The sequence below is a fragment of the Hyperoodon ampullatus genome, assembly GCF_949752795.1.
Source record: "Hyperoodon ampullatus genome assembly, chromosome: 4".
Classification (NCBI taxonomy): Eukaryota; Metazoa; Chordata; class Mammalia; order Artiodactyla; family Ziphiidae; genus Hyperoodon; species Hyperoodon ampullatus.
The window spans coordinates 1,647,208-1,670,132 of NC_136917.1; the positions used below are offsets into that span (position 1 = coordinate 1,647,208).

The following is a 22,925-nucleotide window of genomic DNA, read 5'->3' on the forward strand; positions in this document are numbered from 1 at the left end:
GAGACTGGAGGCGGATGGTGATGACAGTTGCATAATAATGTCAGTGTATTTGATATCACTGAACTGTGCACTTAAAATGGTTATGATGATAAATTTTATGTTAGGTATATTTTACCACAATTTTTTTAAAAGGTAGCTTTGTATCACTACTTATAAATGAAAAATCTCTTGCCCTAATGGAAAGGTCTCCATAAAATTAAAGACAATTACACTCCAAATGCAGGTTGTTGTTAACATTGCTCTAGATGCTGGTGCCTGCCGAAGCTGTGCACGAAGACCTCATCCCACTTTGTTTGAAGGGGGATCGTGTTCAAAGCACTTTAGATCCAACTTTCTCCTTGACAAATTCAGAAGGGCCAAAAGAGAGCTTGAAAGGGACCTGCTTTCTCCCCAGCTGACTTAACAGGGTGGCGTCTGTGGGTCTCTGTAACTGTCTCTCACGCCAGGGGGCAAGAGCACCCCACACTTTGAAAGACCCTTGTAAGGACAAGGTAGTAGGGGGCATGAGCTTTTCAAGCAAGGACAGGCCACAGCATATTAAGTAATAGGAGCGGAGTAAGAAGACCCCTACCACAAAGAGCCCTACCATGTAGGCCCGAAGAGGCCCAGGGCTGTTTGGAAAGGGAATGCCTAGGTCTCAGGTGCCAGAGCGGAGGTACCTTGGTTCCGAGGACTCCTTGCCCTGTGAGAGGGGTCCAGCTGTGAGAGGGCCAGGGCAGAGCGCTCTTTGAGTACAGGGCCTAGGATGGTGGCCTGGTTACTTCCTGTATGCAAGTAAATAAAACGCAGTCTCAGGACAGGACACGGACTAGACAAACAAAGGTAGTAGGGATGGAAGGGAAGGAACTGGAGGGAGAAATTGTTAAGAATGTCGAGAAGAAGGCACCAGTGGACATCTGATGTGTTGGCCTGCACTACATCCACACCCTTTCCCTGGAAAGTGCGCCTCAGCGTTCCTTTGGGATGCTGCCTCTCTCTGGGATTCTCAGTACAGTTGGTTGAGCAGGGATGACTTCCACCTCCTTTCCACTATAGGAGGCGGGAGATCCAGGCCTGGCTGGTCAGAAGATGCCATCCTTACTCCCCGCTTCGTGGCAATGATGAGTAGGCTGCCCAATATCATATAAGCTCCTGAATTCAGCTACACCCAAATCTAGACTCACCCTTCCCTTTCATTTACGCTTTAGAAGGGTGCACAGCTTAACTGACACGGTGTGTGTGTGCGTGTGTGTGCGTGTGTGTGTGTGTATAGGGTAGTGTGTGTGCTGGGGGGTCCCGGGTGGGGGAAAAGTCTCACCACAGTCTCCACCTTGTCCAAGGGCCTCTGGAGGTTTCATCTAGTCTGTAGAGGTCCTTCCTAATAACTCAGATGTCCTGAAAGATCCGGGCCTAGTGAGCCCCTGTACTCTTATTTGCACAGAAGCATCCTCCCTCCCGTGATGCCAATTATATGACTTGGAGTTGACCAGCTGAAATGTGAAATCCCATAGACATTTAATCTTTAAATTAATTTTAAAGTTTTAGCCCTTTTTCTATTGTAACCTCATCTCAAACTCTTCCAGAGGCCCTTGGAAAGCCCCCAGGCTCCAGATCCTAGGCGCATCACGCCTGACGTATAAACACGGCCGGGGACGGGTTAAGAAAGTGCGGGGGCCTCCTCGGGCCCTCGTGCAGGCGGGCGGGAGCGAACAGGGCCTCGCACGCATGCGCATGGAGGCGGGGCTGAGCCCCAAGCCTGCGCCGTGCCACCCGGCTGACAGGGGGCGGGGCGGTGGCGAGCGCGCGCCTGAGGCAGCAGCTCGGCGACCGGGACTTTGTGCTCCAGAGACTCTTCTTCGGGCGCATCTCCCATACCTGTCGTGTCCTTGCGAGGCGCCCCCACTCGGCGGGACCGGCCCCGGGGAATGGAGAGGGCCCGCCCCCACGGCCCTGGAGGGACCCGGAGGAGACGACCGCGCGCGGTCTGACCCCTCGTCCTCGCCGAAGGGGCCCATGGGCGCGTCCCCGCGGGCGGGCCGCGGACGTGAGGGCGGCGAGCAGCAGGGCCGCGGCACCGAGGAGGGCCGTGCTCGTGCCCGGCCCTGCACCGGCCGCGCGCGTGCGCTCCCGCAGCCGCGCTGGCCGCGCCCGCACCGCCTCTCGGCGCCGGCCCGGGAGCCCGGTCCGAGAGCAGCGGCAGCGGCGGCGGCCGGAGGGACGATGAGCGGTGCGGCGCGGGCGGGCCCGGCCCGGCTCGCCGCGCTCGCGCTGCTGACCTGCAGCCTGTGGCCGGCGCGGGCAGACAACGCGAGCCAGGAGTACTACACGGCGCTCATCAACGTGACGGTGCAGGAGCCCGGCCGCGGCGCCCCGCTCACATTCCGCATCGATCGCGGGCGCTACGGGCTCGACTCGCCCAAGGCCGAGGTCCGCGGTCAGGTGCTGGCGCCGCTCCCCATCCACGGAGGTGAGTGCCTGGCAGCGGAGAGAGAAGCCGTGGCGAGGCGGCGGGCGATGGTCCCCGGTCCCTGGCCACGCGGGAGCCGCAGCCTGGGCGCGGGGGCGGCGGGCGCGGCGCCCCCACCCCGGCCCGGATTGTCGCGCAGCTCGGCGGGCGGCCCCAGGGTCGAGGTTCCCGTCGTGTGCACCCCCGCCTGCCCACTGCTGGGATGAGGCTTCAGACGCGTTATTGGGTTCTTCTTTTGAGAAAGACTTAGAACGTTCCTTTTGGTTTAGTTAGCTTGTTTACAGGAAGGCATTGAACTGCGAGTTTGCAGGGACAGCTCAGACAAAGGAGGTGGTGGAAGAGCGCAAAACTAGTTCATGATGGATGAGGTCTTAACCTGTATTTCCGCAGGTTCGTTTCCGAAATCACAGACTTAGCGCTGCATTGAATCTCGAAGGATGAGGCCCTTTTCTAATGTAGAAGCGTGCCGTTTTTCTTAAGTGGCAAGTGAGAGGAGGGTGGAGGAGAAAAATGGGCATCTTCCCTGTTGCTTTTGGCTGTTATTCTGCCCCACCAGTTTTACTGTAATTTGACGCCTGAAAATCACACGTTATGAAGAATCCAATACCAACTGGAACCTGTAGCCAAGTCGTCAGGTCACGGGAGTCTACCAAAGGGGAAATGGATAAAATTTTCGAGAGTTGTCTCTGAAGCGTTTGGCTTAACCTTACGTCTTCCTATTATCATAGGCTCTGTTTAATTATTTGGTATAAAGCATATATTTGTATAAATTTCTGGTCATGTTTTAAAGGAAACTTTTCCCACACGGTGGAGTGTGATTTTGTTTTTTGGCCCACAGCAAACTTTTTGGAAAAATGCCTACTATTCTTCTCAACCCCCACCCACTCTCACCCTGAGAATGCTGAGAGGGGACTTTTTTTTTTTTTAAGCTGCTGTTCGTGTTAAGATGACCTAAACTAGGCAACCTAAATAAGGTAATGGTGTTTGTTTTTATGCTCTAAAATATTAAAACATCATGCGCCTTCTGAGATCTGTATTTGAATGCTAACGTGCTAAGCTGTTCTCTTCTTTGAGGCAATCTAGCTGAGGAAGAAGAATCAGGTAAGGCTTTGACCGTAGCCTGTCCCCAGTTTACACCTGCCTTTTGAAAGTTCATTTTTACACGAGTAATCAAGTGTTAGGGTACACTTCTCATCTCCACTTTGTTAAAAAAGGCAGTTAGGGTCCCACCTTGCCCACAGAAACAACTTTGGCCTTTGGTTCATTCAGTAAATATTTGCTTGCTTGTTCTGTGCCAGTCACTGTGGTTGGGACATATAATGTTGCCAAACTATGGCACTGACAATGGTAGTCTATTTTCTGGTGCTGAGATCTGTGAGGGTCACGTGGAAGGGGAGGAAGAGGAAGAGAGAGAGGCAAACTGTTCTAGAGCAAGAGCTGGCCCTGTGCAGTATTTTGAAATCTGTGGTTTGCTTTGGGGCTTGATTCCCCCAGGCACCCCAAATCCATGATCCTCACTTTAGATACTTACCTCATAAGTGATCCATGTTCTGAAACCACTTGTTGCTTGCCTGTCACTCCAAACAAAAGCTCCATCTTTAAGAAAACTTGTTTTAGGTGTTTGGATAGAAAGGTATTGGGCACTGATATGTGGGTAAAGGTTAGTCCTATTCCCCTGTCAACGAGGAGGTAGCATTAAAGGATTAAAGGTTCCGAGTCGTGCTGTGCATAAACTGTGACACTGGGAAGGTACTTTGTGACTCTAAGAAAGTAATTCGGCCTTTTAGCCTCAGTTTCATCTGCAAAGTGGAATGGTGAAATATTTACACCATAAGGTTATTGAGAAGTGTAAATGATTCCTGCATTCTTACAAGAGGAGATTTGTTAACCTAACTGAATCTCTAAATTGGTGGAGTTTAAACACGGCATCAATGTGAATACATTGGAGCAGCGTGTGGAAACTGAGTCTGCAGTCAGTTCCCCTGAGTGTCTGTCTTCTGTTCCTGCCCTCTGTTCTCTAGAGGCTCAATTTGTATCTGCACAGCATGAGATTGCTCCATGTTTTCTCATGGTGTTGGTGGGATCCTGCAGGTTTGGGTCTGGCTTTGTACTAAGGAGTCTGCACACATAGGTTCTTTCAATCCAGCAAATACTAATTGAAAACCTACTGGTACCAGCCACCATCCAAGGCACTGGGGCAGGGGGAGGGACCACAGCAGTGAACAAAACAAATCTCTCCTCTTCCTGAATCTCACAGTCTAGTGGCGGTTTTTATGTCATTTACCTGTAAGTTGTTTCTAGATGGATTAACATGAAATCTAAGACATTTTTGTGCTTTTGCAGCAGGAATTTAGGAATGTATTTTATTTTTGTTTTTTTTGTTTGTTTGTTTCTTGGTTTTTTTGGCTGCACCATGTGCTTGCAGGATCTTTAGTTCCCTGACCAGGGATTGAACCCCTGCCCCCCACAGTGGAAATGCAGAGTCCCCACCACTGGACTGCCAGGGAAGTCCCAGGAATGTATTTTAAAAACAAGAATGGTGGTAGAAATCTGTTAAAACTTTTCCTGTTTAAGAAAATGGCTTATGTCAATTATACCTCAAATAAAAGAAGAAAGAAAATGGTTTAAAAGTTGTGTGATATTTGGGTATTTCACATTATGATATTCTTGATTTAGTGAGTCTCAAATTTTTGTATTTTTAGAAAAAATTATGCATTCCTTCTGACTCTTAAGCTCTTATAATTTGTTTCTTAACATGTTTATTGAAGATTTACTGTGTGTTGACACTGAACAAAGTGATGTTCAAATTACAAAAAACAGTTATGAGACAGAATTCCTGGCAAAAAAAACAGCTGTGATCAATAGATGGGAAATTAATGAAAATTCATTTTGAGGACAAATATTTGGTAGAAATGAACATAAAGGCAAAATAACTTTACAGTTTTTCTAGAGCTTAACATGATGACTCATTTTAAATCTATGACTTGGTTTGTGAAAGTAAAAACGTTTCTTGTTATTTTGCATTGTTTCTATTGATTAGGCATGTATGAATTACTGAGCAAGATTTATTTGTCTTATATCTTTAAAGGGCAAATTGGCTATTTTTTCCTTAGATGCTTTAGTATTTTAAAAGTACATTTTGGAAACTGTTTAAACTTTATAAAATATTTCATAAACAAGTGTTGTACTTTGAAAATATATTCTTTATCATTAAATAGATGTAAATGGAGATTCATTTGTTTGGTGATAACAAATTTCATATTTTAACTGATAAAGAGTTCATTTTTAGAAATGGACTTTTGAAAGAACACACCTTATATTTATGTACAGATCGTGGTTGTTCATGGTTGCTTTCTTACTACTTACTCAAAGGGTGAGCTTAGATCTATAAACAAATGTAAACTAGCCAGCATTTACTGTTCAGTGGACACTGTAAATGTGCTTTATGTGTGTGCACACTAACTTTTTGTTTGACGCTAGCGTGGGGGTTGGGAGAGGAGAAGGCCCTGTTGTTGATGATGTCATTTTGTATGCAGATGTGCTGGTGGGAAGAATTTGGTAATGGCCACTTAGCCTAGAAATTTTCAGGATTGGATGTTACAGCCTTGGAGAACAATTTTACCAAATTAATAAACTTTTTTTGGCCATCTTGCTGACTGTAGGGATACAATAACATTTTTTTAAAAATCTTAGATTCTTATGTTTTATGTGATTCTATTGGATGAATCCATTAAGCCTGAACTTGGTTTTTAAAATTCTGAGAGTAAAGGCAATTGATGTGGAAACAAGATCTTGGATGAAGAGGGCCATGTGATGTTCAATTTCATAATGGCAAAGACAGGGGCTACTGGATATAGTTAGAGAGTTCAAAATATTCAGAGAAAAAGTAAGTGTGATCCTAGAAGCAGAGATCTTGAAAGAGAATTCAGGAGCTGGAGGCTCTAAAAACCAAATTTTGATATAAATTAGATGACCAAGCAATTTATGATAAATTATATTTGTGTTGAATTTTAATAATTTAGAATTTAACAATTTAGAAAATGTTTTTACATACTGTATTTTTCCTTTGCTTTTGGATGATTCATTAGCATTTAAATATTTGAATATATATATTTAAACATTTGACCTCCCCACCAAATATCCATCCTGCTGCCATCCCATTTCTCTGTTTCTCTTTATGGCAAAGTGTTGTCTATACTTGTTGCCTTCAATTTTTCCTCCCGTTATTCTTCACATTGTGAAGTTCTTTGATTGTTGTGCCAGTGATTTTGATAAAGACATGATATATTTAACTGAAATATTGGACTAGAGTATCCTTAGGATCTCAGTATATGGAATGGTGGGCTGAAACTAAGAAAAAAGTTAATAGGAATGAATATGTATTCTTGATTTGGGTAAAAAAAAGTTAGCTCCAGGGAAGGGAGTTGAGGGGAGATAAGGCTTAGAGCTGCATGTCACAGGACAAAGCCTGTGAGTGCTCACTGATGAGTTCATTCTAATCTTGCATGCATTTGAGCATCTGGATCCTGGGTAGCACTGGTCGTACTTCGTTATAGGCCAAGCACACCTTTAGTTCATGTTCAATTCTGACTATGAGTTTTAAGAGATGAACGAACTACAGAGCATTGTTTTGAATATTACAAAAGGGAAATCCTTCATTTGAAGGAACGTTCGATTAGATGGCTTCCAAGATTCCCTCCATCTTGAACAAAGTGTGACTGTAAAGTAATAAGACAAATCTTGTTAAACAAACCTGCCGGAATAAACCCATTAAGGATACTATTTTTTTTCACACCAGTCACACGGGTGTGTATGTGTGGATATATATACATACATACTGTGCAACAATGAAAACAGATTTAAACATTTAGAATTTGTTTTGTGAGATTATCTTTTTGATTGAACAATTTGAAAAATACATGCAATATACCAAATCTTTGTCTTTTCTGGATAGATTTTAATTTTGACCATTGAAAATTATTTTTGAGGCAGTTTTTTAATGTGCTTGTGAACTCTTTCTTTAGATAATTCTCAAAGAAGCCTGGTAGTGCTTTGGACCATGTCCACATCACTGGGATGCATGAATAGTCCTCACAGCTGGTTCTTTTAAGTATAGCAACCTTGACTTATTTGCAAAATGAAATTAAGTTGACAGGATCATCAACATTTGTTTGTTTTATCATCTTAGAGTATTTTATGCACTAGGCATTCATTTTTTTACGTAAATCATAGTAAGTGTAGATTTCTTTACTGTTGGAAGCAATTTTGAGTGAAATAAAGGGAACCCTTCAAATGTCAAATGAAGTAAATTAAAAAGTCCTTGATAAGCACCTACTCTGTGCTTGTGTTATACACGTTCTGTGGTGTGTGCAAAAGACATAGTATGTAATTCTGCCTGAGAGAACTTGGTTTTCTTGTTGAGATCAGTCTTGTCTGGATGGCACAAACAGGACATGCCATTGTAGAAGGTGGTGCAAGCTGTCTGCAAACTCCAGCCAGGGGGCCAGCCACCTGTTATTGTAAACAGAGCTTATTGGAATACAGCCATGCCCATTCACTCACATGTCTGTGGTTACTTTCAAGGTACACCGGCAGAGTTGAGCAGTTATTACAGGAGCCTGTATGGCTTCCAAGCCTAAACTACTTATTCTCTGGCCCTTTAAGAAAACTTTTGATAACCCACAATCCCTGTTCTAAAGGTTCATTTATACCTTAGTTTTTCCCATTAAGACTATGTTATGGATTTATGGGTGAGAATTTGATTCCTCAGTTGTCCCAAACTGTGAGCTCTTGGAAATTAGGAACAGTGTCTTCTTTGTTTCAGCCAAACACCTAGGACTGTGCCTGGCACTAGCAAGCCACTGTAATATGTGATTGCATTTAATCCTGTGGTGCTTGGTCTGGTAGTGAAACTGATAGCAGGCATTGCTGGAAGCTGTATGGTGGGATGTGGTGGGGTGTTGAGGGACAGAATATACTGTAGGGTTTCTGTTATTATGCTAGATCGTAAATGGTACAAAGACCAGAGAAATGAAAAATTATTTGGACTTGTAGTCTAGAGAAGTTTCATTGAAAATGTGGAACTTGAAGTCAAACTTGATTAGTTCTGCTTCCAGCCATAATGGAGTAACAGACACCAGGTTTATCTTGCCACCTCAAGTGACTGGAAAACCTGACAAAGTTGTGAAACAGCAGTTTTAGAAATAGGTCAAAAAACAGCACAAGACAGTGATCCCTGAGAGAAAGGAAATAAACAACAGAGCTCTGTGACTGCCTCAGTTGACCTCCTGGAGAGTTTCCAAGCTGCAGCACAGGGAGGGGGGACCCAGAAAGAATCTGGTGGTCTCCCCGAGTTGATGAGACAGTTCAGAGCTCAGGGAGGCAAAGGCAGCTTGAATGTGTGAGGAGGTCAAGTATAGGAGAGGAGGGAGCTACACAGACAGCAAGCTCTAAAAAGCTGTAAGGGGTCCCCTCAGGCCTTTGGTTGAGTACTGATCTGCACGTTTTATGGAGAACTGTTAGGAACTCAGCAGGTGGAAGAATTGTTGGAGTTCGCACAAGGCTGGGAATAGTTCATATTCTCACTAATCAGAGTAGAAAGACCTGATGCACAAGGCATGGAGTGAGGCCAAATTAGCCCTGGAGAAAAGCCTGTTCTGGACCCACCTACCAAAGCTTAGAAGCAAACCTTAAAAGGATCAGATTTATTCAAAGTAACTAATCCTGAACAAACCCCAATAATATTTAAAGGAATACAGTAAAATCCAGCTCCCCAAAACATGAAATCCAAGACTAGCATCCAATCAAAAATTAGCAGACAAGCTAAGAAATAGAAAAACATGACCCATACCAGACAGGAAACAGGCAGTAGAAACAGTCCCAGAAATGGGCAAATGATGGAATTGCAGATAAGGATGTTAAAACAGCTATTACAAATATATTCAGTTTGTTCAGGGAGGTAAAAGAAAACTTGAACATAATAAGGAGAGAAATGGATCTAAAAAAGACCCACATCAAACTTCTAGCAGTAAACTCAAACCTGAAAAAGTATCGGATTTATATTGACAGAGGAAAGAGTATACTGAGAGGATGGTATTTCCTGCTTTGGTGTTCTTTCTTTATCCCAGGCAGTGATATAGTTAATATATATTGGGTACCTACTGTGTACCAAGAATGGTGCCAAATACTGTACATTGATTATCATTTAATCCTTGTAACAGCTCTCGGTGGTACTATATCCTCATTCTGTGGGTGGGAATTTAAGGCACTCCAGTCTCACACTTAGTGGGTTTTTTTTTCTTTATAGCACTTAACATGGTTGGAAATTATATATCTATCTTGTTTGTTTCTGAAGGCAGAGATCCTGTCTCAGTGTCCACTTCTGCATACTCAGTGCTTAGTGTTGAGCCTGGAACATGGGAGGGTGGCACTGGTAATTAGTGTTGGATGAATTAAAGCGAGTGAGGTAATCCATCAGCTGAATCCTGTGGTGATTCAGTATAGTTTGGACTTGATGTAGGTCTGTCTGACTGCAGAGCTTATACTTTAACCACATCTTGTATTGCTTCCCAAGTAGGTTTAGTAAATTATGATATATCTATTTAGTGGAATATTACACAGCCATTAAAGGGGATCATTGTGAAAGCTGGCTATATCCTATAAAAGTAAATACATAGTGATTGAACTTTGACTGTGTTAAATATGCTTACAGTGGACAAGGACTCAAAATAATATGCAAAAATAAAAATGGTTGTGTTATGTTGATTGGATTGTGGGTGATATTTCTCATTTTCTTTTCTCTCATTTTTTTGAAATTATTTTTAATATAAAACCTTCTCCATAGGGGGAAAGTCATACTCTCTAAAGTGAACAAGTAAGTGTCTACGGTTGGTATTTTTAAAAAATTTATTCCCTAGCTTCAAGAAGAATTGAATGAATTCCAAGCAGTGGTTAGAATGAGTAGAAAACTGGAAGATACTAGAAATAACTGAAGAGGGCATGTTTTTCATCAATAAGAAAAGAGGAACTCTCATGTTTTTCACCAATAAGAAAAGAGGAACTCTAAGACCAAGTATTCTTGTCTTAACAGGAATCAAGCTAAAATGTATCATCGTTTTGAGCAGTTAGTGAATCCTAGAAAGGGACAGGACTTGGCTTTTGTATAATATTCTTATCATGATGATATTAGTGCTTTTATTGGCTTTCACTGTTTAAGATCAATCTGTAGTTAAAGCATGAAGACTTAACTATGGGTAATCTCCACTTTTTGAAAGTTCGCTTTACACTTTGCTTTTACAAAAGACCTACATTAGTACCTTTGTGTGTGTGTGTGTGTGTGTGTGTGTGTGTGTGTGTGTGGACGCGGGCCTCTCACTGTTGTGGCCTCTCCCATTGCGGAGCACAGGCTCCGGACGCGCAGGCTCAGCGGCCATGGCTCACGGTTCCAGCCACTCCGCGGCACGTGGGATCTTCCCGGGCCGGGGCACGAACCCGTGTCCCCTGCATCGGCAGGCGGACCCCCAACCCTCCCTGCGCCACCAGGGAAGCCCTAGTACCTATTTTTGATTTCCTCTTCAGAAATCTGAAGAGGATTTTCGCTTTTAATGGAAAAAAGGCAAGAAGCAAAAATAGCATTCAGCATTTGTTTTGTAGCGAGACGAGCCAGTGTAGAGGCACCCAGAGCAGTGAGAGCGGCCCCGCCAAGCTCCTGCCCTGGAACGACACTCAGCATCTTAACATTGAGCTGCTGTAGCTGTAAACCGTGTCTGTGAACATCTATGCTCTATCTTGATTTATTTTGTGGGTCCGTTAGCAAGATGTGTCCTGCGGTAATTGCTTCTTCTCTTTTTGCCGTTTTGGCTTACAAAAGGTTTCACAGGAAAGCTCGACTTTTGTGTAGCAGAGAAACCTGTATAATTGCAGACCAGAAAGGAAATGTTATCAACCTTAAGAGTATACAATTATAAATAGATGACAAAGCTGGAGAAATAGAAGAGAGAAAGGAGATATTAGGGACAGGTGAGGGCCAGTATCTTCATCTCATCTCACAGGTGAGGATTCAAGAGCTAGTCTGTAATTGCAGAAACTAGAAAGGTTTAACTGCAGTGGAAAATAATGAAATAATAAAATCAGAAGAGAGGGAAGATGGAGAAGTGTTAAGTGAGCAAAATCCTAATTTGTGACATCGTAAATCCACAGACAGTGTCTAAAGTTGAAAAACGAGGAAATAATGGCTGTAAGCCTTTTTAGAACTAGTGGAAGGTGACCACCGGAAGAACTAAAAAAGAGCTAGTTAAAAGTGGTTGCCTCTGGCGACTGGGGGTGATGGGGTGAATGGGGCTGGTGCACTTTGCTGTATGCCCTTGGGTGGATTTGCCTTTTTTTAATCCGTGTATACAGTATGATTCCCACTCTTTCCCCTGTGTGCACTGCAGATGAACTCTGCCCCCTATTTTTTTTTCTTTGAAGAAGCTCCCTATTTTCCCAGCATCTGAGCTCTTCTCCATTCATCTTCTCCATTCATCTTCTCCGTGCTTTCTGTCGCCCAAGCAGCTGAATGTTGCTGGAGAAAAATCTTAGAACCCAACTTACTGAGGTTTGAGATCATAAAACTTAAGCAAAAATAAATGGGCACTTAACAATATCCAGTAATCCAAAAATATTTTCTTGTAAAGAAATAAGAGAACTCTTTGTGACAACAATTTTTTCCTCTCTCCACACGCCTCCTGCGACAGCTTCCTGTATCTTTACTTTTAGCCTCGTCTTCTCCTCTGAGCTCTGGATTCATATATTCAACTGCCTACTTGGTATCTTTAACTTAAATTTCTCAGAGACATCTCCAGATTGATAAGCTTCAAATGGAGCTTTTGATATATATCTATTTTTTGCCTTCCAGTCTGCTACCCCTGTTCCCCTGTCTTCTCCATCTCAGTAAATGACATCGCTGTCCACTCTTGTTATTTAAACACATTTCATCCTGGCTTCTTTTCCTCACATTCCACATCTGATCTATTCTCCACAGTCTACCTTCAGGGTGTATCATATCTATCTGTTGCTTGCCATTTTCACTCCTGCCATCTTAGTACAGGCAGCTACCATCTCTTACCATTTTTTGGTCTTTCTGCTTTTTCTCTTCACTTCCATCAGTCTTTTCTCCCTGGTAGCCACAGTGATCTTGAAGCTTCACCCAGTCATGTCACTCCTTGCTTAAACTACCCTTCAGTGGCTTCTTATTGTCCTTAGAATGGAAATCTGAACTCCTTACCGTGGTATACAAGGCACTTGCTGCTTGGTCTGGCTCCAGCCTTTCCTTCCCTCAGGCCATTCATCTCACCCTTGCTCACCATGCTGAAGCTACCTGTATTCTGATATTCTTTCGTTCCTAGGGCTTCTAAGTTTTCTTTACAATGTGTACCTTCTTGCTGGCATCCCACTCACCTCTACCTCCTACTGTCCCACACAGTGTTTGCTGTATCAGTAGAGCTTTATGGTTCTTTGATACTGTATAATGGCCAGTTAAAAGGGCCATGGAGATGGAGACATGGGAAGGAACTGTAGAATCTAAGAACTTAACAGTCATCAGTGATCATCAAGTCTCACCACCCATCTGAGGCCTCAGCATTACTATCCGATGGTTTTACAGCTCAAGCTTGAACAAACGAGTGACAGAAATCTACCACATTCATCTCTGGAAAACAATGTTAGAAAGTCTTTTTTTCATTTGAAGGAAAAAAAAGGCAGTTCAGAAATTTGTAGACAGTAGTTAATTTCCTTGTCTGACTCAAATCCTCTAACCCTTAGACTTCCTATTCCTATTTCTATTGACCATTCTTAAGAATATGGTATTGTAAACCATAGAATGCAATATTCCACTTAAAGGATGCAGTGAGTTGAATAGTGTCCTACAAAACTTCATGTCCACCTGGAACCTCAGAATGTGATCTTATTTGGAAATAGGATCTTTGCAGATGTAAGTAGTTAAGGATCAAGATAAGATCATACTAGTTTAGGGTGGAGCCTAAATCCAGTGACTGGTGTACTTATAAGGAGAAGAGAGGATACAGAGAGACAATGGGAAGATAGAGGTAGACAGAGATAAGAGTTAAGCTGCCATGACAGGGAGTGCCAAGGATTGCTGGCAACCACCAGAGGCTTAGGAGAGAGACATGGGACTATTTCTCCCTTGGAGCCTCCAGAAGGAGCCAGCCCTGCCAACACCTTCATTTCGACTTCTGGCCTGAACTGTGAGACAATAAATTTATGTTGTTTTAAGCCACCAGGTTTGTAGTCATTTGTTATGGCGGCCCATAGAGAAAAGCAAAATTGAACAGTATTGCAATTTGGTCTCACCAATGCAGAAAAGAGTAGAATGCTTTTTTTCCATCATTCTGAACACCTGCCTAGAGTTATATAGGTTCTTTTGGTAGCCCTAATCACTGACTCATACTGAGATTACTGCTGATTCTAGGTCTTTTTCATAGAGGCTGCCCCAAGCCAAGTGATTTTACCTTTACAGGGTTCAGCCTGTTCATTCAGCCTTGCAAGATACTTTTTTTTTTTTTTTTTTTTTTTTGTGGTATGCGGGCCTCTCACTGTTGTGGCCTCTCCCGTTGCGGAGCACAGGCTCCGGATGCGCAGGCTCAGCAGCCATGGCTCACGGGCCCAGCCGCTCCGCGGCATATGGGATCCTCCCAGACCGGGGCACGAACCCGTATCCCCTGCATCGGCAGGCGGACTCTCAACCACTGCGCCACCAGGGAGGCCCCAAGATACTTTTTGAATCCTGATTTTTCATCCAGTCTTTACTCTTTCTAGCAGCTTTGTGTCACCCGTGAAGGTGATGAGCATACTTCCTGTGTCTTCATGTAGGTCAGTGGTTCTTAACCTTCTGGGATTATGGATTCCTATTAAGACTTTAATGAAAGCTGTGAACCTTTCTGATGAAAAATACTTGTTTGTGTATATATACACAGAGTTTTCAATAAAGTTTAAGAGGTTCAGATGCCTCTTGAGGCCTCAAGTGGTCCACGGACCCAAAGTTAAGAACCCTGCTCTAAGTTATTGATAAAAGTATCGAAGAGTGTGAATGAACAGACCCTTGTAGTGTGTTTCTAAAAACTTTATAAGATGGTTGACATTATTCCATTAATCAGCACTTCTGGGGGAGTGGGGAGGGCATTTAACCATTTTCTAATTTACTTTATTGACTTTGCATTTAGTACATGTTTCTTTGTCTTATGATATCATTAAAAGACATAATCAAGTTCTTTGATGGAAAAAAACAAATATATTGTATTTACTTTGTTTCTGATTTGCTAGGAAGGAGAAGAAGTGAGTTTTTATGGCTTAACCATAGTATGTTATTTTCCTATTGCCACTGTAATCAATTACCTCAAACCAGGTGGCTTAAAAGAACACAAATTTAGGGGCTTCCCTGGTGGCGCAGTGGTTGAGAGTCCGCCTGCCGATGCAGGGGACACGGGTTCATGCCCCGGTCCGGGAAGATCCCACATGCCGCGGAGCAGCTGGGCCCGTGAGCCATGGCCGCTGACCCTGCGCATCTGGAGCCTGTGCTCCGCAATGGGAGAGGCCACAGCAGTGAGAGGCCCGCGTACCGCAAAAAAAAAAAAAAAAAAAAAAAAAAAAAAAAAAAAAAAAAAAAAAAAGAACACAAATTTATTATCCTACAGTTCTGGAAGTGAGAAGTCCTAAATGGGTTTCACTGGACTAAAATCAAGGTGTTGGGCAAGACTGCATTCCTTCTGGATGGTCTGAGGGAGAACCCATTTCCTTGTTTTTTCCAGCTTCTAGAGACTACCTGCATTCATTGGCTCGTGGCCCCTTCCTCTATCTTCAAAATCAGCAGTGAGGCATCTTCAGAGCTTTCTGTGACTCTGATCTCCTACCTCTCTTCCACATTTAAGACCCTGTGATTACATTGGGCCCACCCACATAGTCCAAGGTAATCTCTTTATTTTAAAGTCAACTGATTACCAACCTTAATTTCCTCTTGTCATGGTACCTAACATATTCACAGGTCCCAGGGATTAGGATGGAGACATTGGGAGGATTGGGAGGAGGGCAGTATTCTGTCTCCCACACATAGTGAACCTGTGCAAGCACCCCATGATTATAGCTTTCTCTTCTAAGTGTCTAGAAATTATTCCTTGAATAATTATTTCTGAAATTTTGCTAATAGTACCCTAACTAGCCCATAATCTACACAGTCCATCTTTATCAGTTTATAAAGATTGGAGTGCTATTTACACAGGTTAGTTTTCTAATGTCTCTCTTCTATGATTGCTCAAAGATCATTGTCAGTGATGCAGTTTCTCATTTGCATGTTGTCACCAGACTATAATTCATCTGGATCAGAAATCCTAAACTCATGTGGGACAGCTCTTCAAATACTCATTCAGCAAATAATTATTAAACACGTGTACGGCAGGCAGGACAAGAAGTTCCTTCATGCTGTCTGGTGGCTGTCTAGTGGAAGAAGCAAGGTGAGTCAGCCCCTGTGTATTGTCTAGTGGTGAAAACAAACATTAAACAGATAATAACACAAGTAATAATTTAATAGTAATTCTTGGGGAAAGTCTCTCAGGATGCTGAGAGAGCATAAATGAGAGAACTAACCCAGTCTAGGATGCTCAGGGCAGGCTTCTCTGAAGAAACGATGTTTAAGCTGAGGCTAAAGCAGGAGCAGATATTAAACTAAGAGGGGCACAGAAAGGAAGACCATTTCAGGCCAGGAACATATATGAAGACCAAAAGGTACAAAGAAACCCTTGGTGTGCTTGAGGAACTGAAAGGAGTTAAGAGAGTAAGGGGGAGAGTGGTATACAGCAGAGGTGGAAAGGTGGGTCAGTACTTTCTAGGCTGTGTTAGGATTTTGGACTTTATCCCAAGAGGAGTAGAAGATTATTGAAGGGTTGGTTGGTTGGTTTGTTTGTTTAATTTTTAATTATGGTAAAATACATGTAACATGAAGTTTACCATCTTAACCATTTTAGGTGTACAGTTCAGTAGTGTTGACTAGATTCACGTTGTTGTGGAACCAGTCTCCAGAAGTCTTTTCATCTTGCAAAACTGAAACCCTATACCCATTAAACTATGCCTTTCCTTCTCCCCCCCAGCCCCTGGCAGCCACCCTTCTACTTTCTGTCTCTATGAATTTGACTACTCTAGAAACCTCATATAAATGGAGTCATACAGTATTTGTCTGCTATAACATACACAGAAAAATACACCATCATAAGTCCACAGCTTGATGAATTACTACAGCGACCACATTGACGTCACTCTGAACCTTGTCAAGAAATAGAGCATTATGAGCTCCACAGAGCTCCCTGGGAGTCCCCTTTCAATCACTACTTCTCCCTTGCTCCCTCCCCAAAAGTAAATACTGTCCTGACTTTGAACACTAGAGATTATGCCTGCTTTTTAACTTACATACATAGAATCATGGTATGTATTCTTTTTCATCTTGTGATTAGTTTCTTTTGCTCACATCATACTGGTGAAATAAATTCATGTCATTGCATATAGTAATAGTTTTGTCAGTGATCCAGTGTATGAATATATCACATTTTACCTATTCTGCTGTTGAAGGACATGTGGGTTGCCTGTTTTTTGACTGTTACAAGTAATGCTGTCATAAACATTGTGTACATGTCTTTTGTTACATAAAATATATAAACATTTTATTGGAGGTATGCTTAGGGAGTGGAATTATTCTCTCCCTCTCAATTTTCTTTCAAGCCTGGTATTTCCACAACAGTTCATCATCTTTCCTCCAAAAATCTGTTTCTCCTCCAATGTTTGCTGTTTCAGTCAACACCACCTTCTACCCAGTGTGTTATGCCAGAAACTAGGACATCATCTTTAGACCCCCACCCCCCCCCCCGATATCTAATTAATTACCAAGTCCTGTTGATCCAGATTCCTGAATATCTCTAAAATGTATCCATTTCTCTCCACATCCACTGCAACCTTCTCTAATCTCTTACCTAGACTGTGGCCTCCTAACTGGCTTCCCTGTGTCTACTGGTGCCCTCTCTAACCCATTCCCTGTAGTACTGGGGCATAGACTTTTTTGGTTGTGCATGTACATTTATCCCCAATATATGTATTATACTTACAAATGTTAAACCACACTATTGGTCTTCTTTGACATAGTACCTTAAGCCTAACACTTAGGTTAATAGCTAATAACAGCTGTAATAAGTGTATTTCTAATAGTCTTTCATGATCATTTCTAATTTGGGGGCTTTCCTTTACAAATCTGATTAGTTGGGTTTTTTAAAACCTTTTATGATAACTAAAAAGAGGTTGTACAGGAGTAGAAATGTCACCTCTGCCAATTTATTTATTTATTTATTTATTTTGCAGTACGTGGGCCTCTCACTGCTGTGGCCTCTCCTGTTGCGGAGCACAGGCTCTGGACGCGCAGGCTCAGCGGCCATGGCTCACGGGCCCAGCCGCTCCGCGGCATGTGGGATCCTCCTGAACCGGGGCACGAACCTGTGTCCCCTGCATTGGCAGGTGGACTCTCAACCACTGCGCCACCAGGGAAGCCCCTGCCAATTTATTTTTGCTTTATTTTGTAGGGATGTTTTTAAGGCATTGTCCATTTAATGAGGGACATTTAGTTAAAAGTAGATGGTATCATGTATAAATCCATGTAACTGAGTATATAGGCTATTTTGCAATAACCTGAAAAAACACATGTGTGAGGGAGTCACTGACATCCGCTTTACATTTGTGGGATCACTCTTCATTCAGGATACCTCAGATACCATATGAGATACACAACCATCTGACATGGATTGAGAAAGGCAGCCAGTGTTAATCCATAATTAAATGTCATTAAACCTTTGTTTCTCATTTATTATTACAGAGTGATTTTTTTTAAAGTTGAGTAAATTTAGAAAGGTCACTAGATACAAAATCAATACAAACACACACAGTCAATTGTACTTCTGTATGCCAGAACAATTAGAAAATATATTTTTAATATCATTTAAAATGTCATTGGCCCTGAAAACTACAAAATACTGTCACAAGAAATTCCAGAAGACCTAAATAAATGGAAAGACATCCCATGTTCATGGATCTAAAGACTTAATACTGTTATAGTGACAGTACTCCCCCAAACTGACCTACAGATTCAATAACCCTAAGAAAATACCAGCTGGCTTTTTGCAGAAATTGGCCAGCAAAATGTATGTGGACGTAGAATTGTCAAAACAACCTTGCAAAAGAAGAACAAAATTAGAGGGCTACATTTCCTGATTTCAAAACTTACAAGTCACTGTGGACTGGCATAGACATATAGATCAATGGCATAGAACTAAGAACCAGAAATAAACCCTTAATTTATGACCAATTGATTTTTGACAAAGGTGCCAACACAATTGAGTGAGGAAAAGAACAGTCTTTTCAACAGAGGGTGCTGGGACAACTGGATAGCCAAGAAGACTGAGAAAGAGAGGGAAGAGACCAAAGAAATATATATTGTCTCAAAAGTTAAGTGGTTTGCTACCTCTGACACTGCTGAGGAGGATGGCATGCTGAGGACTGGGAAGTATTCTTTGCATTTGGTGATGTAAAGCAAAGTGACTAGAAATTTGGAAGAAAGCAACTGTAACATTTTTAAGTTTGCAAACACCAGGGCAAAGAAAGCTGGGTAATTATACATTATTTTAATGGGATGAGAGATTACTTGAAGAAACCAGCATGAATGCACAAGCTATGAACAGCAGTTTTACTGAACTGGGAGACCTATCCTAAGAATATATTTGCTTTCTTATGAACTCAACCCATTTCCAGGGTGCTTTAGCCTTGCTCTGGTCGTCTTAGTTCTCAGGTTGTTCTCCTTTACAGGGAAACAGAAGCAAAAAAGTTTTTGAGAAATGTTTTCATCCATTGTTTTGTTGGCCCTGAGCAGTGGACCTATTAACTTTCCTATTCTTCTTGCTCTGAAAAAACTTAAATCTTTTGGGAAGGGATTGAGAGAAGCCCCTTTGCTTGTTCCTGTCATTATTGGCAACTTTCAACTCTTTCTGGGCTTTTTAGTTTTGGGGAGAATTTTTATAAGTCTGTATTGTCATCCTGCATTGGCCTTCACTTTGTACGAGTCTTCCTTAAAGTTGAATTTATCTTGTGCATTCTTGCTGGTTTCTTCATTTTCTTTCTCATCAAGATGATTTGTAATTACCCAGCTTTTTTGCCCTGGGTTTTGCATACTGTAAAATGATAGGTTGCTTTCTTCCAAGTTACTAGTCACTTCACAATCTGGGTATATGTCATGTTCTGGGTAGCATTTTCCTCTGGTTATCCTAGCAATTATCCTTTGGGAGACGAAATGAACAGTAAAGCAGATCAGGAACTTGTTAGACATTCTGCTTTTAGCTAAATGAGATTTCTGCAGTTTTGTAGATGACTGGAACCCCTATCAGTACTCTATCTTGTCTGCCAGTTTTGTGATCTGTAAGGAACTTTTGTATTTACTCCATTTGGCCAGTTGATCTTGGTATATTGCCCCCGTCAAAGTCTCATTTCTATCTCTCAGACATGTTCTGAGTTCTTCTTTTCACTTAAATTTTCTTGAAGGATGTACATTGTCTTGATGTAAAATAACTGCTTTTCCTTTTTTCCTCCGAATAGTAGGTTCTTAGGTAAAGTATTCTTTTCTATTATTATCGGCCAATCTTGAGACCCGCTTCAACAAACCTCATTGGTTATTTTGTATATATAGGGTAAACTTTAAATATTTTTCTTATTACTTATATTTATTGGTTTATAAACATCTCAGATTATGAAAACTTTAAACTTCCTATTCTCATTTGTTTTCTTATATGAATAGTCTCTCACCGTGTTTTTTTTTCTAATTGTCCTCCGTAGGGACTGATTTCATGATTTTTTTTTCATGTTCTCTTACCTCCTTCCTCAGTAGTTTCACTTAAAGTCCTTCAATCAGTGGTCAGTTAGCCTCTGGACAAATACTTCTCCTTTTAGTGTGAGTGACATTGTTCCTAGCCCATAATTTTTTTTTTCATGAGAATGAGTCATCTCTTTTAACTAACATCATTAATTCAAGGGATAACAGCAATATCACACACGTAGCTAGCACCTGTGAAATGTAAGAAATAGTGGGGAACTGTGTCAATAGAAATTTGCATGAAACAAGGACCCTTGTTTTTGTGTATGGTGTAAGATAGTGGTTCAGTTTCATTCTTTTGCATGTGGCTGTCCGGTTTTCCCATCACTGTTTATTGAAGAGACTGTCCTTTCCCTATTGCATGTTCTTGGCTCCTTTGTAGTAAATTAATTGACCATATATGTGTGGGTTTGCTTCTGGAGACTCTGTTCTGTTCCATTGATTTATGTGTCTGTTTTTATGCCAGTATCATACTATTTTGATTACTGTAGTCCTGTAATATAGTTTGAAATCTGGAAGCATGATGCCTCTAGCTTTGTTCTTCTTTCTCAAGATTGCTTTGGCTATTTGGGGTATTTTGTGCTTCCATACAAATTGTAGGGTTGTTTATTCAGTTTCTGTGAAAAATGTCATTGGACTTTTTATAGGGATTACACTGAATCTGTAGATTGCTTTGGGTAGAATGGACATTTTAACAGTATTAATTCTTCCAGTCTATGAGCACAGATTACTTTTCCATTTATTTGTGTCTTTTCCAGTTTCTTTTGTCAGTGTCTTATAGTTTTCATTGTACGGGTCTTTCACCTCCTTAGTTAAGTTTATTCCTAGGTATTTCATTCTTTTTTGATTTGATGTATTTATTTATTTATTTATTTATTTATTTATTTATTGGCTGCATTGGGTCTTCGTTGCTGCACGCGGGCTTTCTCTAGTTGCGGCGAGCGGGGGCTACTCTTCATTGCAGTGTGAGGGCTTCTCACCGCTGTGGCTTCTCTTGTTGCAGAGCACAGGCTCTAGGCGCACAGGCTTCAGTAGTTGTGGCACGCGGGCTTCAGTAGTTGTGACTTGCGGGCTCTAGAGCACAGGCTCAGTAGTTGTGGTGCACGGGCTTAGTTGCTCCGCGACATGTGGGATCTTCCTGGATCAGGGCTCGAACCCATGTCCCCTGCATTGGCCAGTGGACTCAACCACTGCACCGCCAGGGAAGACCCTATTTCATTCTTTTTGATGTGATTGTAAATGGGATTGTTTTCTTAATTTATCTTTCTGATAGTCTGTTATCAGTATATAGAAACACAGCTGATTTACATATATTGATCTTGTATCCTGCAACTTTATGGAATTTGTTTATTAGTTCTAACAGTTTTTTGGTGGAGTCTTTGGAGTTTTCTCTATACAATATCATGTCATCTACAAATAGAGACAGTCTTACTTCTTCCTTTCAGATTTGGATGCCTTTTATTTCTTCTTCTTGTCTAATTGCACTGGCTAGGACTTCGAGTACTATGTTGCATAGAAGTGGCAAGAGTGGGTATCCTTGTCTTTTTCCTGATCTTAGAGGAAAAGCTTTTAGGTTTTCACTGTTGAGTATGATGTTAGCTGTGGGCTTATCATTATGTTGAGGTACATTCCCTCTCTACCCATTTTACTTTGTTGAGAGTTTTTATCATAAATTGATGCTGAATTTTATCATATGCTTTTTCTGCATCTATGGCGATGATCATATGATTTTTATCCTTCTTTTTGTTAATGTGGTGTATCACATTGATTTGCGAATGTTGAACCATCCTTGTGGTGGGAGGAATACATGATGGATAGGAGCCAGCAGAAAAGAGAGCCTCAGAAATAGTTGTATTCAGTGTTATGATGCTTTTGTGGAATGGGGAGTGATGCGGATAAAATAATTAGCACTTGTGTACGTGTACTATGATGCCATGATTATACAAGGACCTAGAAGTGATTTTTAGTTATTTCGATTTATAGTATCTCTTATGCATGAAGTATTTGTTACATGAGTTGTAATAGAAATTATTTCTGAACATGCCTTTTCAAGTTAAGTGATTTGAGTTAGCCATCATTTAAAATTACTGTTAAGATGCTTTTTATTATGTCATGGAGAACATCCAACAGATATATAATAAGTTCTAAGGATGTAAAAAATAATCAAAATCCATTTGAGATCTACAGTAACTAAGTATAGGAGACAAACGATAATGGATAGCTATTGGCAATTTAACTTGCTGACAGTTCAGCTACGTATGACCCTTCTTGCAATGTTGATTGATATATCCAGCATTCTAGGTGTACAGAAGATATTTTATTGTTTACTTTTCCTTTAAAATTCTGTATGAAAAGGTAGGGAAAAGTTTGTTTCTTCAGAATATAACCAAAGAGGTAAAAATTGTGATTAATAGATCATATTTATTTTACTCCTTAAAAATATTAGATTCAAAAGTAAAAAGTAGGTAACATTTGAGAGCCTACATAATTAAAATGTTTTGTTCAGCCTCTTCTCGACATAAGAAACAGAAGACAATG

General features: G+C 41.5%; 1 protein-coding gene across 2 annotated transcripts in view; it reads left to right on the top strand.

Annotated features, from left to right (window-relative positions):
* Positions 1-2,177: 2,177 nt before the first annotated feature.
* Positions 2,178-22,925, top strand: part of RNF130 (ring finger protein 130) — a gene marked incomplete at both ends in the record, with an annotated part of 128,280 nt that continues 107,532 nt past the window's right edge. The window contains one exon of one of the 2 annotated variants that reach the window (XM_079701684.1): positions 2,178-2,446. In XM_079701684.1, coding sequence (XP_079557810.1) covers positions 2,200-2,446 — 247 coding nt within the window. The remainder of the gene's footprint in view (positions 2,447-22,925) is intronic. The other variant, XM_079701685.1, reaches the window with a different exon arrangement.